General features: G+C 33.6%; 1 protein-coding gene and 1 pseudogene across 2 annotated transcripts; both read right to left on the bottom strand.

Annotated features, from left to right (window-relative positions):
* Positions 1 to 156: 156 nt before the first annotated feature.
* On the bottom strand, positions 157 to 5,739 carry LOC137825241 (actin-related protein 7-like). Of its 2 annotated transcripts, none has more exons than XM_068630916.1 (7): positions 5,467 to 5,739; positions 4,163 to 4,378; positions 3,779 to 3,920; positions 2,578 to 2,822; positions 1,785 to 1,968; positions 831 to 898; positions 157 to 739 (listed from the first exon to the last, which is right to left on the bottom strand). In XM_068630916.1, the coding sequence occupies exons 1-7, from the start codon at positions 5,542 to 5,544 to the stop codon at positions 587 to 589; spliced, it is 1,086 nt and encodes a 361-aa protein (XP_068487017.1). In that variant the 5' UTR covers positions 5,545 to 5,739; the 3' UTR covers positions 157 to 586. The 2 variants fall into 2 exon arrangements, 1 of the variants encoding a protein (XP_068487017.1); XR_011083299.1 differs by having other exon boundaries at positions 622 to 739; positions 831 to 935; positions 5,467 to 5,696.
* A 5,637-nt stretch (positions 5,740 to 11,376) lies between these two features.
* On the bottom strand, positions 11,377 to 14,323 carry LOC137831212 (fe(3+)-Zn(2+) purple acid phosphatase-like; annotated as a pseudogene).
* Positions 14,324 to 17,045: the final 2,722 nt, after the last annotated feature.

A 17,045-nucleotide genomic window follows, 5' to 3' on the forward strand; every position in this document is an offset into this window, starting at 1 on the left:
TTTTGGTGTTCTTCCCCATCCCATATTTAATCTTTGTGTCAAACATGGATACCTTCATTAAGCCAATCTAACAATCTCATTTCACAGCACTTTTGCATGAAACCACAGTCACGTGAAAGTTATAACAGCTGTGGTACTGCAGTTACGATGGGAAAGTTGATAGAAGACTTGCATGTAATTTTCCTTTCAAACTATCATAGGAACAAGGGACTCTGCTAGAAGGGAGCTAGAAGGGATGTAGCTAGTAGCTAGTAGCCACAGCCCACAAGGTTACAAAGAAACCACATTATAAAAGATATGCAAGCTCTCACATATACATTTCTGAGCTACAACGGAAATCTTCTACTGCTACTTAGTAACTCATGAATGATGAGAAGATTTTTTTTTGTGGGGAGTAAGAGTAACAAGATTACCTTAATGGAGATGCCACAGCTTTTTTTTGGTGGGGAGAAAGAGTGATAAGATTACCTTAATGGAGATTACTACGGCTTTTACAATTGTACACACACATGGACATCTAGCATTTAAAATCTACAGGTTATGACATGTTACATTACCAGTACAAGCAGAGGAATAAACAATACTTTCAGAAGCACTTCCGGTGAACAATGGAAGGTCCGGTTTCATCATAATCAGCCTTGGTTATATGCTGATTTTGAGGGAAAACCACTTTGGCAAGTATTGCACCTCCCACCCATGCAGAATAAATGGTTAAATTTTCTGGCATGTATTCTGGAGGCTGCAGTAAGCCAGAGATTATCCACCAGCGGAAAGATTACTTAAAACAAGAATAATAAATCTGAAGTTACTTTAAAAGATAACCAAATTACCTTAACAAGGGTAGGTTGAACAGCAGATGAACTTAAGCTAGATTCTTTCTGAAATCTCTCTTCAAAACCTGCCAATGAAAAGTAGCATTGGCATAGATAAGAAATCTAAGTGTTGTGAGATAAAGCCAATATTATCAGTAGAAACATGAATATCTTGATTTAAAACATAATTAGTGTTCGCTTGCAAAAAAAAACCTTGATCTGCAACTAAATCTAAAACTTAAACTCCATAGAATAACTATTTATATAAGTAGGGAAGTAAATCCAGGTCCAGTGAAATAAAGAAAAATATTAAGCGTACAGATTTAGAGATGTTTATTATATTTTATTGTGGCCTAAAGGAAATTCCACCAGAAAAGTTCATATTAGAGCTTCCATCCATAAATATTATTAAAAAAATACTTTAGGAAGCCCTATGCAGCTTTGGTGGACATTGCAGGACCAACTGAGAAATGTGATGGATGAGAGGAAGAGGAGAACAACCTTGTGAGAAGGAGTTTACATATCCAAATCCTAGAAACAGCCATTCCACTTGCCAAGGTAATACTATGTTCATCTATCCTCGCAAAAACCCAGCTTAGTGGGAGTCTCGTGCACTAGGTCAACTTTATATTCAGTAATTTCTATCTGTCTTTTGAATTCCTGAGTCTAATTACTAATTTCTGTGATTTGAGAAGTTTATTGAATTTTAAACTTTATTGGCTCCTATCCAGGTTTCTAACTAAATAATATGAATTTATTAACCAAATGTTAGGTATATTCTACTCTAATCTAAAAGAAAGTAGGATCCCCTACATTCAAAGTAGAAGATATAACAATTTAAAAATATTGATGGATAAACCAAATATAAGCACATTGTCTTTGGATGGAAAAAACAACAAAAAGTATAACAAATTAGAACTTCATATCAAGCTTATCCTAAATTCACCGGAACTAATGAAGACAAGGATATACCTGCCATAGATGAAGTGCCACCACAAACCACAGTATTTTCCAGCAGCTGCCGTTGATTATCAGATGACACGGTTGAAATAGCACGGACAAGCTGATCAACAATGCCATGAGCCTCTAAACCCAATAGACATGGCTGGAATAAAGCTTCCCCAACCGTATATCTTTCTCTCCCAATTTTTATCACCTTTAATATAATTCAACTTTCAGATGAGTAATAAGTTATTGAAGATCCATTTACAGAACTTAAATATAAACACATTGTTGACAGTGGGGTGAAGGAAACAAATGTTGTTGAGTTGTTGCTAATTTTTATCCCAGCAAACCAGCCTGTTTGTCTCAAAAATGAAATAACCTTCAGGCTGGTCCAGAATTTTGAAACACAAAAGCAGCTGAACCATTAAATAGAGCCAATTTAACGTCCTTAGGGAGACATACTGTTACACAGCCTCTCCTGGTGGAATGTGAAAATTACTGATACAACTTTTAACAGTTTGAGCATGCAGAGAACTTACAAAGGGCTTCCTCAAAAGGCTGACTAAAATATATAATAACACAGTAAAAGAAAGCTCCTTGATAAGCTAAAAATATCAGATTTTAATTGGTAAATCACAGAAAGTTGAAAACAGAATGTATTCCAAACAAACATCAGTCACCCCCTCATAAGTTTTGCTGAAATCAATCAATTCTATGCTTACTGATTCTTAATCTCACCTTTTCTTTCATTTTCATTTCCTTCCCCCTCTATCAATCAGTATTGCTAGTCAAAACTATCAGAGGAATTAAGAAAGCAGACCTGTCCATCAGGAAGGGTATGCTCCTCCACAGGACAAAAATATTGGGTCTTTTGATAAGCTAACTCATCTACAGCACAGCATGAGTACTGCTCTTTTATTTGCTCCACATCAGTCATGCTGATATTTACTTGTGGATTGGACTTGCCTAGTTCTTGAGCCAGGAAATTAGATAGATCAATGCCTCCAAACTCAAATCTTCTGGAGGCAATATGTTGAACAGCACCCTCAATTACAGGTGCAATATCTAGTCACAAAGCCAAAGAAATCATGATACAAAACATATAACAAGTAAGCTCAAAAACATATTCATATTTGAAGACAAACACTCAGACATCTATTCATTTACTCCAATTGTGCATGCAATATTTACTGGAACACTATCTAGTTTAGTTTAAAAAATAGAAAGTATCAGAAAAATAGTAATTGAAATGTATTAATCTTGGGAGAATTCAACTTTTTTTCCAACAAATTTTAAATAATATTTTCCTTGTTCCATTTACCAGCGACACTCATGATCAAAAGTTATTCATGATCTTGTGTGAAAGTTAAAATATTGCAATTCCTTACACTTATCTACAGAAAAGAAAAATACGGAAAACTACTTGCTTCATCTTTCAATTTGATTCCATTACAAAAACAAGATGTACAAAAAATAATCATTGGCTCAGTGGAACAATGAAACTTCAATAAATTCATTCTAGGAGCCTAAGTTGTGTTATTTGATCAAGATCCTAAGTACATGATTCCTTCCATTCAAACATGATGAAGCTAGTAACACAGAAGGAATATTGCACAAAAAGGTGGTATATAGAATGGGCAACACATGAGAAATATAGACCTGTTGGAATATAAGAAATGGAGAAAAATTGTTTCATCATTTTGAATCTGTTCAATTTCAAGTGGACTAGACTAACTATATGATAATGATATTTAATTTTACTATTGACATCAGATAAAGAAAATTAATAAATCATTATTTCTTTACTCTGTAGCAAAAAAAAAAACAGGACATCAGATAACCTGTTGCCACAGAACCTGTGGTTCATCAACACATCATGCTAAGTGCAAGAGATAGCATACTCACACATAAAAAACAGACAGCTTGATTCACTCAGCATGCAGCTGAAACAATCCATCTATTCAATGTAGAACCTATTTGCATAATTCAAATAAAGTTTCTATTGCTTCAAGCGTGGATACCTATTTTTCCATGTCCAATATCAACAGTGCAGCCTGAGATACGTCCCACAGCATACAGTGATAACACTGCTTGTTCTGAAGCATAAAACCCTGATATGTTGAATGTTTCAAACATTAATTGCACCAACTGTTCTTTGTTGGCCTGGAAAATTGGAAAACAACATATATACTAATTAAGAGAAGATATATATATAACACTAACTAACAAAACAATAATACTAACTTATTAGTGGCAATTCCATTTAATAAAAGGTTGCCCAATTAGTTCAAGTAGATAAAAAGGAAACAAAAACCTAGCAAAGAATAACACATATGCATACACAGAAAAGGGTATCTAGGAATAAATGTGTACAGGAAAAGAGAAAGCAGGCAAGTTTGAGAAACCTTTGGGGTACAAAGTGGATCCGTAAAGAGTATTTGACCTTCATTGCCAATTTCCCATCCGAGTCCAGTATATAAAACATGCTGCAACAAATCCTCAATAGCATCCCAATCTCTAACAAATCCCCGCTCAACTGGATCAACCGTGACATTGTCAGCCAGTGAATTATCAGTAACCGATCCCTCATCAAGCAGTTGTTTCATTTTAGTGGGAATTATCTGAGTCATATAAAAAGAGGCTCAATGAGGCATTTTCTGAAATAGTTGAGAACTAAAATTGAGGTGATGGTAGTGAAGTCAAATGTTATACTTGAGAATTGCTGAGTGGATTAGAATTATGCATTAAAGGAAATTAAACCTCTCTAACCGTGTACATTTTCCATGTATAGTCTAGTTTATGATAGATAAGAACAATAATGTATACACTCACACGTAGAAACAATACTATAATAGGCTAGATGGTTGCATTAATAATTAAAGAGATTTGAATGCAAACCTTAATTCACAACTTATTAGTCTTCAGAGCTTTCTGCCACTTTCTATGAAGTTATTCTGTGAGTGGGAGTAAGTAAATTTGTTAAATGGGATAGCAAATTTATAACCCTAGCTATAAATAAGAACCTCTAGATGAGCTATTAACTATATATATCTTAAATCTCTGCCTTCACACTTTGATATCATAAAAGACCTCATATAATATTCTTAAACATTAGTGATCGTTGGATAAAAGATTGCTATAGTCACTCAAGAGTAGAAGTCAACGAAGAAAGCTAATACCCATATCATCCAATTTGATGCTTCCATCTAACCTCAAGTGTTGTGCTACCTTTTTTTCATCCTTTTTCTTCTTTTCCTTTCAAATTGAAGTTCTTAGCACCTTTTTAGAGCCTAAAGTAGAGCAGAAAAATTGACTATATAGGTTACAGCTTTCTTAATTGACTCCTCTTGAGTTACTATAGCAATCGGTTCATCCCTGACTACTTGTATCTCTGAATATTATACAAATTCTTCATGATAGTAAGAGATTCGTGAACTATAACCAAGAGCCCACTGAGAGGTCCTATATAAAGCTGGATATTATAAATTTTCTATCTCATTAAGCAAATTCACTTTTCTCGCCCTCACAAAATAATTGCATAGGAAGTGAGCCGCAAGCTCTCAGAGATAATCAGGTTCAATTAACGTCAAACTGTTCCTACTGGAAACGGTAATTCAAATCTCCATAACTATTATGGCAAGTACACATGATTACGGATATATATATAACGGATATATATATAGAGAGAGAGAGAGGAGTGAGAGGAAACCATGGCCGGAGTCTGGTCAGGAATTGCAAAACCGGCTTTGAGAAGCTTAGAGCCGACGTCCACCACCGCCGCTTCCATGGCTTCCTTAACTGAAACAAAACGAAACGAAACGAAACGAAACCCTAATCTCTATCTTCTCTCTTTAACAAACCACCTTCTTCACTTCTTCCATCACTTCAAGCTCTCTTACTTCTGAGCCTCACAGTAACACACTCAATTATATCAACACTCTCATTTCTTAAACATGTATGTTTTTTTAATATAAACTATTTTAAAAAATAACTTCTTTCAGAAAACTAATACTGAATAACTATTTAAAAAAAATCAAATAAATCTGGAGAAAAAAAATACAACTTATAAACATAACCCATGATCCTTTATAAAAAATAAAAAATAATATGCAAACTTTTAGGTGTGTTTCGTAAATGAATTTCTAAATTCATAAAACTAAGAATTAGTTCAATTCACATAATATTTTAACATTCATATGCTAAGAAATTCGTAGATAAAATCTGCCTCACTTCATAGGAACTCGTCCAAGACTTGCCCCAGGCTTGCTTAAGCGAGTTTACTTTAGTGAAGTTGGGTTTTTTTTCTTGTAAAACTCGTTTAAACAAGTAATATCTCACTTAAGCGAGATGTCACTTAACCCAAGCCCAATTAGGTTAAATAGAAGACGTGAGGGCATAACCCTAAACATCGTTGGAGGAACCAAAGAAGACAACGGTCAAAGAGAAACGCTTTTGATCTTCTTTTCGTGTTATCCATGCTTGTAATAGTCATCATGAGTGGCTAATTCTTTTCTTTGGAATTGAGAATAATTTGTTCAAACTTTTATGTATTGAGGTGATATTTATCTATGATATTAAGTTCATGATTGATGATTGGTATTATCATTTTATTCTCAAAGCTTTAAACTATTAATGATTTTGATCTTTAGATTTGACTATAAAGTACTTATAAGCATATAAACTAAATGATAATGCTTAACATATTTGAATGTCATAAATAAATTCGAAATGTTAATTGTTTTATAAATATACGAGGAATTAGTATTTAGGAAACTCTCTTAATAATTTTGTATGCGAGGAATTGATATTAATGATTTTTATATGTCCATCAATGTCAATCAAGATGAATTGTTATATGTTTAAAATTACAGACGAGGGAGAACGATTAATCTCATTTCCAATCTTCTTAATTGAAATCTTTTACTTATTTATTTTGTTTTAATTTATTTTTCATACAAATTTATGTCAATATCTTTCAAATCAAATTATTGTACATATTCTTATAGTGAATGTTACTATTAGGAATTTTAAATAATTGTTCCTTATGAGTTTGATATCCATCCTTAGGGACAAATTATTATTTCTCACTTTGTACACTTGTCGTAAAAAATAAGTCATCACCAAGGCTCACTTAAGTTAGTTCAGTCCAATGAATTTTGATTTTTTTCTCGTGAAACTCGCTTAAGCAAACGATATTTTGCTTGAGCGATATGTAACTTAACCTACATCAAATTAGGTTAAATAGAAGGTGTGAGGCAAAATCCTAGGCACCAAAGGGAGATAATTAGATATAGAAAACTCTTGAAGTGGCAGTCGTCAAGGAAAAACATCCTGGATCTTCTTTTCTTGCTTTCGATGCTTGTAATGGCCAAAATGAGTGGCCAAGTCTTTCCCTTGGGATTGAGAGTATGTTCAAACTCTTATGTATTAAGGTGATATTTATTTATAATATTTTGTTCTTGGTTGATGATTGGTATTATCATTTTATTCTTAAAGTTTGAATCTTTATTAATTTTGATAATTAGATTTGACTGGAAAGTACTTATAAGCATCCGACTTAAATGATAATGCTTAACATATTTGAATGTCAGGAATAAATTCGAAATGTTAATTAGTTTATAACATCTGTTCGTAATGATAAGGAGTTTTTATAAATATGCGAGAAATCGATATTTAGAAAACTTTCTTAATAATTTTGTATACGAGGAATCGATATGAATAATTTTTATATGTATGGAATTTTTTATGTTTTTATTCATTGAAAAACAAACAAGTGGGAAAGATTAACACCAATCCCAATTTTCTCAATTGAATTATATAAATTATTTACTTTGTTTTTATTTAAATTTCTTACCTAAATTCATCATACCAACAACCTTTCAAACAAACTTTGTTTTTTTTTTTTTAATTATGGTTAACTAAATTGTTGAAGTTTAAGTTTTGGAACCTCGGAGAATCACGAAATCACCTCAAGGCGCTCAAGTAGTGACACATCATTTAAGCACTAATGTAGCTATAGTGGAAACTTTAAAACTTGTTGGAAGAAATCCAACAAGTATGTATTACTAAAGAATTATGTTAACGCTCAAGTGGTGGACGCTCACCTGTGATGTTAAGCATTTATGTGAGGAAGAGAAAAAATCAATTATATTATGAGGAGACATCTTACTCAAGCATCATAGTATCACTTAAACAAAAATGATATTTTGTAGTTATAAGAAGTAAGATTGCTCAAACCAAAGGAATTTTCTCACACAAGAGTTTGTTGAAACAAGACTTAATTGGTAGTGATGAGGATGTTGATAATTTATAAAAATAATATGATTTTTATATGTGAGAAATCGATATAAATGATTTTTATACGGGCATCAATTTCAATCAAAGAATTTAATATTGACATGCTAATCAAAATACATGAGGGTGAGAGAGATGAAACCTAATCCCTATTTTTCTAATTGAAGCAACTAATTCTTTGTTTGTTTTCTTATTGATCAGTGCCAACATAACCACTTTCAACACATTTTTAATTGTTTTGTTTTATATTTAGCGATTATTGTACTTGATAATTCATTGTTCCTTGTGGGATCGATATTCGTCCTTATGGACAATTATTACCTCTTATAGTCGCTTATCTTCGTAAATGCAATATTGCTTTGTATATTGTTCTATATTTCATAGTGGATTTAAAATAGAGAGGTGACAATTAATAAGATTATGGAGGGTAGAAGGTCTTCTCCATGTTTTGAAAATGCTGGTAAGATTGAATAGATAACGAATATATTAAAAAGTTAGTCTCAATATCCTTAATGAAAGAAGATGAGGTTCTAGTCTTTTAATTCTTGACATTGAGCATGGATTTGCATAAAGGATGACTGAAAAATTCAGTTATGAACAAATGGATTTTCAACTTGTTGAATGTATCTCAAAAAAATATCATATATATATCCTACGATATAGGTAAGTATCAAACTTTGGTGGGTTTTGATTGATTAGAGCAATTGAGGACCATGTTGACATTTAATATTTTAAGCATGCTAACTTTTCTCGAAATTGAAACGTGTGAGAACATTTGTTCTCTAACAAAACATAAGTTGCCCAGTCTTCCAGATTCAATAATAAAGTTAATGCATGTTCAATATTTGAACCTCTCTCACACGTTAATTGATAAGTTTCTCAATTCCATTGATTCTTTGATCAACTTAGAAAGTCTTTTGTTGCGTGGTTGTCAAAATCTTCAGCATTTGTTGAATGATGTGAGCAAACTTGTTCATCTGGACCACCTAAACCTTCGTGAAATTAGATTATCTAAGTTGTCGTATTCTGTAAGCTCTTCCAGTTTTGTATGCAAAATAATGATTGTAATATTGATGTGTTGGAAGAGTCTAAGGCTTCGTGTTTCATTATGAATTTAGAACAGGTGGTTGAGACCAATGATGGGGGCATACTTGAAGAACAAAAAACACCTTAAAAAATTGGAGTTCATCTAGACAAGAACGATGCATCAAGACATACACATATAGAAAGATGCAAATGTGCTTGATAAGTTACAACCACACAAATATTTGAAAGGAAAGATTCAAAACTTTGGTGGTGACTTATTTCCTTTTTGGCTGCAAAATGATTCATTTTTCTCAGTTGGTCGTTTTGGAATTATTGGGTAAAGTTATTGCACAACTCTCCCCTCTTTAGGATAGTTGTCTTCCCTTAATTAATTGAATTTAAACAATTTTACTAAATTGAAGCCCATTGGTACATAATTACATGACACCATGGTTATAACGCCATTCAGGTCATTGACATTTCCTAAATTTGAATATCTGAATAAGTGTAAGAAATGACTGCATATAAAAGTTGAGGGAGGGGACTTTCATTCCCTTTTAGAACTTTGTTTGGGAGAATGTCACGCAGAATTTTCACCCTGTTGTAGATTATGGATTAAAGAATGTCCACTGCTAGAGAATTTATCGATAATACAATAGTTGCAACGGGTGTTATTCATGTATGTTGAATACATTGATAGTAGGGTTGAAGTTTGGTAAAGAAGTCTATCAAATGAGTACAAGAGGAAATAATATGTTAACCTTCTTTAGATCAGATTGATACACTTGTTGGAAGGCTAAGACAATTATATATTATTAGAATTCAATGGAAAAAGACTATTACTTCATAGTGTGAATAAACTTTTCTAAATTTCAAATTTGATATTATGAAGTATTTGAGCTTACTTGTGAATTAGTTCATTTTGATTTTTGCATTTTACTCTTCATCTTTGTAACACTGTTTGGTTGCTATTTTGACTATTCCAAGGCTAGTATTATAACATTGACAAGACTTTTCAACGTGACATCAAATGACTTGTCGAGGTTCGTGATGCAGATCTTGCGAAAGGGCAGGGGATAGAAGAGAACTTTGTCTGTGACAAACTGAATTGTGTTGATCTTTACATCTACTCTATAAATGCATATGTTGGAATAATCATTAATGTTATTCTTGTCATACGTTTCCATATTTTTAAGTGTACTTTACATTTTCAGCTATGGATTTTTATGTGTCTTTATCGTGTTATAATTCTTCTTTTGTTTATTATATGATGTTGATATTAAATTATAAGTTGCATTGTATGAAATGCTTACCTAATACATCTTTGTTGTTATCTACTTACAAAGTGGTGACTACTTCATTCAAAGTTCAAGGACAATGTTTATTCATGCGGGTAGCATTGTCGTATGAATTAATGCAAGTTGTGGATGATTTTAAGTAATGGAAAAATCTTTGAAACTAATCATTTTTCACGATCTAAACCTCCAATAAAATAAAAATCTCTATTTGCTACATCAGTAAACAATAAATACTTAAACACTTTATATACAATAACGATAAAGAGATAGAGAAATTAAGTTTATTTAGGAGTAAAATATATTTGTGATTCCTCTAAAATATAAAAGTTGTATTCTCTTAAACTTTTATGTTTATCTATTTTTTAAGGGTTGTTTATCTAATTTTAAAAAGAGTTGTTTTTAATTGTCCAAATAACTTTTTCTGATTCTAAATAACTATGTGAACAAATCAAATCTAATACATTTGAAAATTATAGGGATTAATCCTATTCTATAAATCATATTCTGCAAATTTATAAAAACTTGTTCAAAAAAGGGTTATTTTAAAAATTATGAGGGTGTAGTTAGAAATTATGGGGGTGAAGGAAGATAAAGTCTCTTTTTGAGCTTCTTCAAAAATCATTCTACTGTTGAAGACAAAGAATTAACAAATTCCAAGATAAATAACATTATTTTCTTTACAATTTTATTCTAAAAATTTAAATGTAGCAGCATATTGTAGATGTAGATTTTCACAATAAATTCAATCGATCTTTGTTTTCTTTTTCTAATCTTTTTAACTCCAGAAGATGACTACACTTCCTGGACAATAAAGAAACACACAAAAGCCCGAAACCAGTCATTTAAGGCTAATTCAAGTTCAAGCTGATTTGATTTAAGTTTTTTGCATCAAATGATACTGTAGTGAAGTATTATGAGATTTAGGAAGCATATTGGGTGATGGATTTGATACTGAACTATTTTATGAGCTACCTAAAATGGTATGATAAAATTGTAAAGTGTTTCAGAATAGAAGCAGGCAATTTGGATTTATTAACTGTGACAAAGGTTCAGAGACATTGATAATTCATGTTCGTGGTATTAGCACTCTTTAGTTGCCGAGTGCTGAATTTATTGGCATCACATTATGCATTCTTCTATGAAGATCAGTGAATGTGAGCATTATGTGGAATCATCAACTGGGTACCAGTGTCTGTTGAAAAACCAAATGTAATCAGCCTCCACTGCAACTCCATCTTGATTTTTGTTCCAGCTGTAGTGAGCATGTGTTCGGTTTTTATGTCAAATATGCCATGTCCAAAGCTGGCCTCACGAAATGCAGAATACTCTGGTTGTGGTTGTGTCATGCTGCAGTTCAAATGTTGATCATATCAGACTTGGTAAATGTTTGGACACACTTTCCCCACAAGATCTTTTAGAGAGAGAAGTAAAAACAACAAATAAAATAAGTTTTTCCTCAAGTTACGTATAAAGAGCTTACTTGGTATCTGTAACTCCATAGTATCCTGCATCACCAATGGTGATATATACAGGAGCTGATGGATCTTTTACAGAAGTGCAAAGACCATTTATAACGTTGTATGCAATGTTAGAAACACGTTCCTGATATACATAGCAGCCCATCAGTCAGATTATTGAAGTGCATTTGTGCAATATTTTTGTTGCCTTTTTCCCTCTAAACTTTAGGAACAGAAGTTGATATTTAGTTGAGTAGTGTTTCAATGCAAGCCTAATGATACATGATTGATTCTGGTGGCTTTCAGAAGCATTAGAAATTTCAAATAAATAACGGAAGAAGAGTAGTTTAAGAAGCAAGTTTTAGCACTTACAGGCATGAACATGACCAGGAAACACAACATCAACCTTGTACTTCACAAACCAGGCTTCGAACTTTGTTCTCATTGCTTCCCCTTCCATGAAGTGATTATTGTAGCTATTATACAAAGGTGAATGCATGAGAACAATCAACCAAGGAGTCTCTGACCTTTTAACTTTCGGTAGCTCCTTTTCAAGCCATGTATATTGTGGCGTGCCTCTGCCTGAGAATAACGAAGATTATTACAACAAAAAGGTGTGCATCACATATTAGGTGTGCATTTAACCCAATTAAACAATTTAACTTTATGTTTTTGAAGACATGCACACAGATTATTACCATATGCTGAATACGAGGACAAGACAATGATGTGTGCTGAAGCTCTCTTGATAGAATACCAGAAGGGAGAAGTGCTCTGAGATACTTCGTAAGGAACATGGTAACGGTGGCTAAAAGGCTTGAAAGGTACGGTTTCACCCTGCAAAAAAGTGTTGTTGATCCATGTTAAAAACTCACTTCTTACCAAGATTTGGACTGGGAAAATGCATTAAACCAAACTTCAAATTTATTGTTGAAAGAAACAAAGAGAAGTTTTTCAGATAGTTAAAACCAAATAAATAGTTAAAACCAAATAAAGTCAATTCGTACTGTAAACCCTAAACCAAACAAAATCAATTTCGTGGTTCCCTGCAGTCCATATCCATGGTTGATATGCAACACTCCTTTCTGTAAACCTTCCCCAAGTATCCCACCTAACATTATCATGATTCGGGTACTTATCAGCATAAGAGAGATCTCCAACAAACAGTACTGTTTCTCCTTTTTTTGGACTCAATTCATAGTGAGAAAGCGTTGTATTTGAATCAAAACTCTGACCAACATCCCCTACAAATAATGCCACACCAGTTTACAACAAACATATTGGCCTATTAGACACAAACATATAGCACTTTTTCTTCTTAAAATAATGGTGAATGTTCTAGCATTCATGGTAATAAAAGACCACATAGATGCTACCAGTGTCTACATTATGAATTAAATTAAAATATATGTAAATCTTGTCAAGAAAAAAGTAACTATATCCAACCACCCAATAACACACTTACCTATGAGACCAAATGTATATGGTACATCAGGGCCTATTTGAGGTGGAGTTATAAACGAAAACTGGCGTGTTGTGTTCCTATGTCCAACTTCATAGTAGTATTTGGTGTTGTACTGTCCCAAAAGAAGCACACACATCAAAATTGATTCACAAATCAAAATGCCCTTTTTTTTCTCACAACCTTGCCTTGGCATGTATCTGGAAAACAAACAACATAAAATTTAAATAATGGAAAAGAGAAGTACCTTCAATTTTCTGATGGTGGTGTGATGAATAAACCCAGATGAGTAATTGAAGAACCTATAAGTAACCATTTTTCCTTTTGCAATCTTCTTCGTGCCATTTTTCTCACTCCAATAACGCACTGCACCCGACCCCGGTTCATCCATAGTCACCCATGATATTATCATTGCCCTCCCCACAAGGTCACCTTGCGTTATATGAACCTTATTGCATACCAGCCTTTGCCATTGATTCAATTCAAAGACAGGAAAAAAAACTCCTAAAGGATAACAAAATACAAAAACATTTCAAAGAACATTGAAATTTCCTCTCAAAAATCTGTATCATAAAGTCAAAAACACAAAAAGTAATGCAAGTAGTGGATCAAGCAGCAGCAGAGAAACTGATTAACTAAGCAAAGAAATAATCATTCACCATTTTTCTGAACTCTAGTGTAAGCCCTCTCCTACCTTACATTAACATATAAACAGAATTAAAAATCAATGGAAACCCAGATAAGGTACAAAAGGGTAGAGTATGTACCTGCTGAGGAGCATTATAACCAGGAGGAACCCTAAACACATCACTGTCAAGTGGCATATCCCCATTCTTGTTGGTTTTCCTAACGAAGAGGCTGCTTTTGCCTCCATTACTCACCACAACCACATTCAGAACCAAAGCTAAAGCTAAGAGACCCTTCACAACACCCATTTTGCTCAAACCCTGTGATTCTACTGATCCAGACCCCAACACTCGATCACCTATTTATAATTTCAATCCAAAGCAACCGGTGCAGTAATAATAATAATAATAAGGGTTTACTAATTGCTATTAAATCCTTATTTTAAATTTTTAAAAATGTTAAAACTAACTTTTCATAATTAATTATGGATTTCAAATTTATATATAATTATTTTTTTCAATTTGTAAATGAATATCGATGGGGTGTTTATTTAATAATTAGAAATAAGGTAAATTAGGTAAATTGTGCTTTTATTTCAATATCACTTTCAATATAAAAAGTGGATTTTATGATAATAAGATACATGCAAAGTAGGTTTATTCAGAAGCTCTAGCTTCAACATGCAGAAAAGCACTTTACTCTCCAAGTTTTATTTATTCATAGTACTTCTTGGTGTTAACTTCTTTCAATAGTCCATCTGTTGTATCTGCAAAAAGACCTGATTAATTTAAGATATTAAAAAACAATCAAACATGATATATATAATTAAGAGAAGTGATAAGAAGAATAAAAATAACTTTGAGAAGTGTAATTTACCTCAACTTCCTGAACCGATCCCTGAGGTGCATAATTTGGCACAATCCTAGCTAAGAATTCCTTGCGTTGATGAATTGGAACACCATAAGAAGCTTTTAGATCAGCAGGATTCTTATGAAGGTACGAATATACATGAAGCAAGTAATTATCTTCAACACCTATATGAAGTGTAAAAAATATATATTAATTAGCACGTTATATTAATTAGCACGTTATCTAATACATAATTATAGTGTCTCAAGTTCTCAACATTGGTGAACCTGACAAACCAGAATAACAACCACCCCATTCTTCAATAACAAACACCCTTAACATTCGATATAGTAAATCATAAATTCACTCCAAGTTACAATTAGATAGCTAAAGTAATGACTACTGAAATAAACAAGGATTAACTTTTCTCCACAACTGACTTAAACCTGTGCAGTGCTTACTGAGGTGTGTATAACACATTCTGTAAATTCACTCCAAGTTACAGTTAGATCCCTAAAGTAATGACTGATGGGATAAACAAACAAGGATTAACTGTTCTCACTAACTAACTTGAACATGTGTTCATTGAAGACTCAAGAAAATCGTTTTTGTTGGAAATCCCACATCGACTAGAGATAAGGACATTTCATAATATATAAATGGGTGCAAACCTCACCCCATGAGCCGGTTTTATGGGGTTGAGTTAGGCTTAAAGCCCACTTCTTAACAGTTTTCATCTGGCCCTAAACTATCATACCAAATTCGTAAATAAACAGCCACTGCACAATTGTTACAATATAACACAAAGTGGGAGTAGCGCACATGCCTGACAGAGAAAACAACAAGTTGCCTAACACCTTGGAAGCTTTTCAAATGCCCAGAAACATGGACGTACATACCATTCCTATCATTGAAAAAAAATCAAGGTTAGAAATACCACAATCAGAGACTCATATCTTACATATTCATGAACTTACATTACTTTCTCCATTTCCTTTGTGTCAAAAGTCTCATTAACCCTGATAAAGAACAAAAAAATAACTCAAACCACTTCCCACAACATTTATTGGGGAAAATTTTCCAAAGTAGAAAGCAAAGCAACACAAACACATTATTTTATAACTAATTTAATATGAAATAACATTTATAATGCATCCAATACCATCTTCGGCATTTTATTCGTCCAACTAGATCGTCCAAAACAAAACTGACATCGGTGTTTCTCTCAACTTTCTCCAACACCTTCCCGACTATTCTTACCTGAAGCAAAACACCGTAAAGCAAAGAATTCAATAAGAAGGCATTGTCGATATAAAATATTTTACATTCTGAAGCAATCAAAAATCATTATAGATCTTACCCTTAATGATAATAACAATAACGAGTGAATTCAGTTGAGTAAGTTTCGCCAGTTATGATTGGTCAACCACACAGCAGATAGAGGCAAAGGCGTATAAGGTGAAAACAGAAAAGACAATGTTCCAACAATAGAAGTATAAATGCTAAGAAAGAGATACACAAGAAGAAATAAGCAGCAAAAGGGAAATGATGTTTCATTCATAACCAAGTCTTTACAAAGAGTTATATACAGTAAAGAAGCAGATGATCAGGGGTGAACAATCTTGCCATCCACCACGTCGAAGTCTATGCTAAACTGAGAGTAGTCAGCCTCTGGGAAGACACATTTAACCTGATCGAGAGCCAGTTCAAATCCCTCATTGAGGGTATCAGCAGCCTCCTCCCAAAACTTGGTCTTCTCAGCTTCAAGTTTTGTCTTATTGGTCTCCAGCACGACCTTTTTAGTGGTAAGCGTGGCGATGGAGGCCTCTGCCTCTTTGAGTTTGGCTTCAACCTCTCCAAGCTTGCTTCCCCGATCAGCTGCCTCTTTCCTGGTTGTCTCGAGGTCCTTCGCCAGTTGGGCATTTTGTTGGCGCAGGGAGGTGATCTCGGCTTCCAGTTGGATAGCCTTGCCTCTGGATTCAACCAGCTCGTCATCAAGAGCGGTAACAGCGTGACCCATCAGAATCTCCGTTTTGACGGTCTCTTGGACTTGAAGGGCGAATTCTCTCCTAGACCTCTCCACCATATTTCTTAGCAAATTAACAGTGTGCTGCTGCGAGGCTTCATAGTCACTTTGCAGTGACTCCTTCTCGTCGTGGAGTTCGTTAATTTTCCTCTCCATCTTCTCCAATCGGCGGTGTTGGGTGGAGAATTCCAGGGAGAGCACCAGCTGACGAGCAAGGTGCATGTCAACCTCCTGCCCACTCCAGTTGAG

The sequence above is a fragment of the Phaseolus vulgaris genome, chromosome 11 (assembly GCF_000499845.2).
Source record: "Phaseolus vulgaris cultivar G19833 chromosome 11, P. vulgaris v2.0, whole genome shotgun sequence".
Taxonomy (NCBI): Eukaryota; Viridiplantae; Streptophyta; class Magnoliopsida; order Fabales; family Fabaceae; genus Phaseolus; species Phaseolus vulgaris.

Coding starts and splice junctions, on each gene's coding strand:
- LOC137825241 (XM_068630916.1), bottom strand. CDS start 5,544: ATGGAAGCGGCGGTGGTGGACGTCGGCTCTAAGCTTCTCAAAGCCGGT. Junction 4,379..5,466: donor CTGACCAGACTCCGGCCATG/GTTTCCTCTCAC, acceptor TATATGACTCAG/ATAATTCCCACTAAAATGAA. Junction 899..1,784: donor TGGCACTTCATCTATGGCAG/GTATATCCTTGT, acceptor TTTCATTGGCAG/GTTTTGAAGAGAGATTTCAG.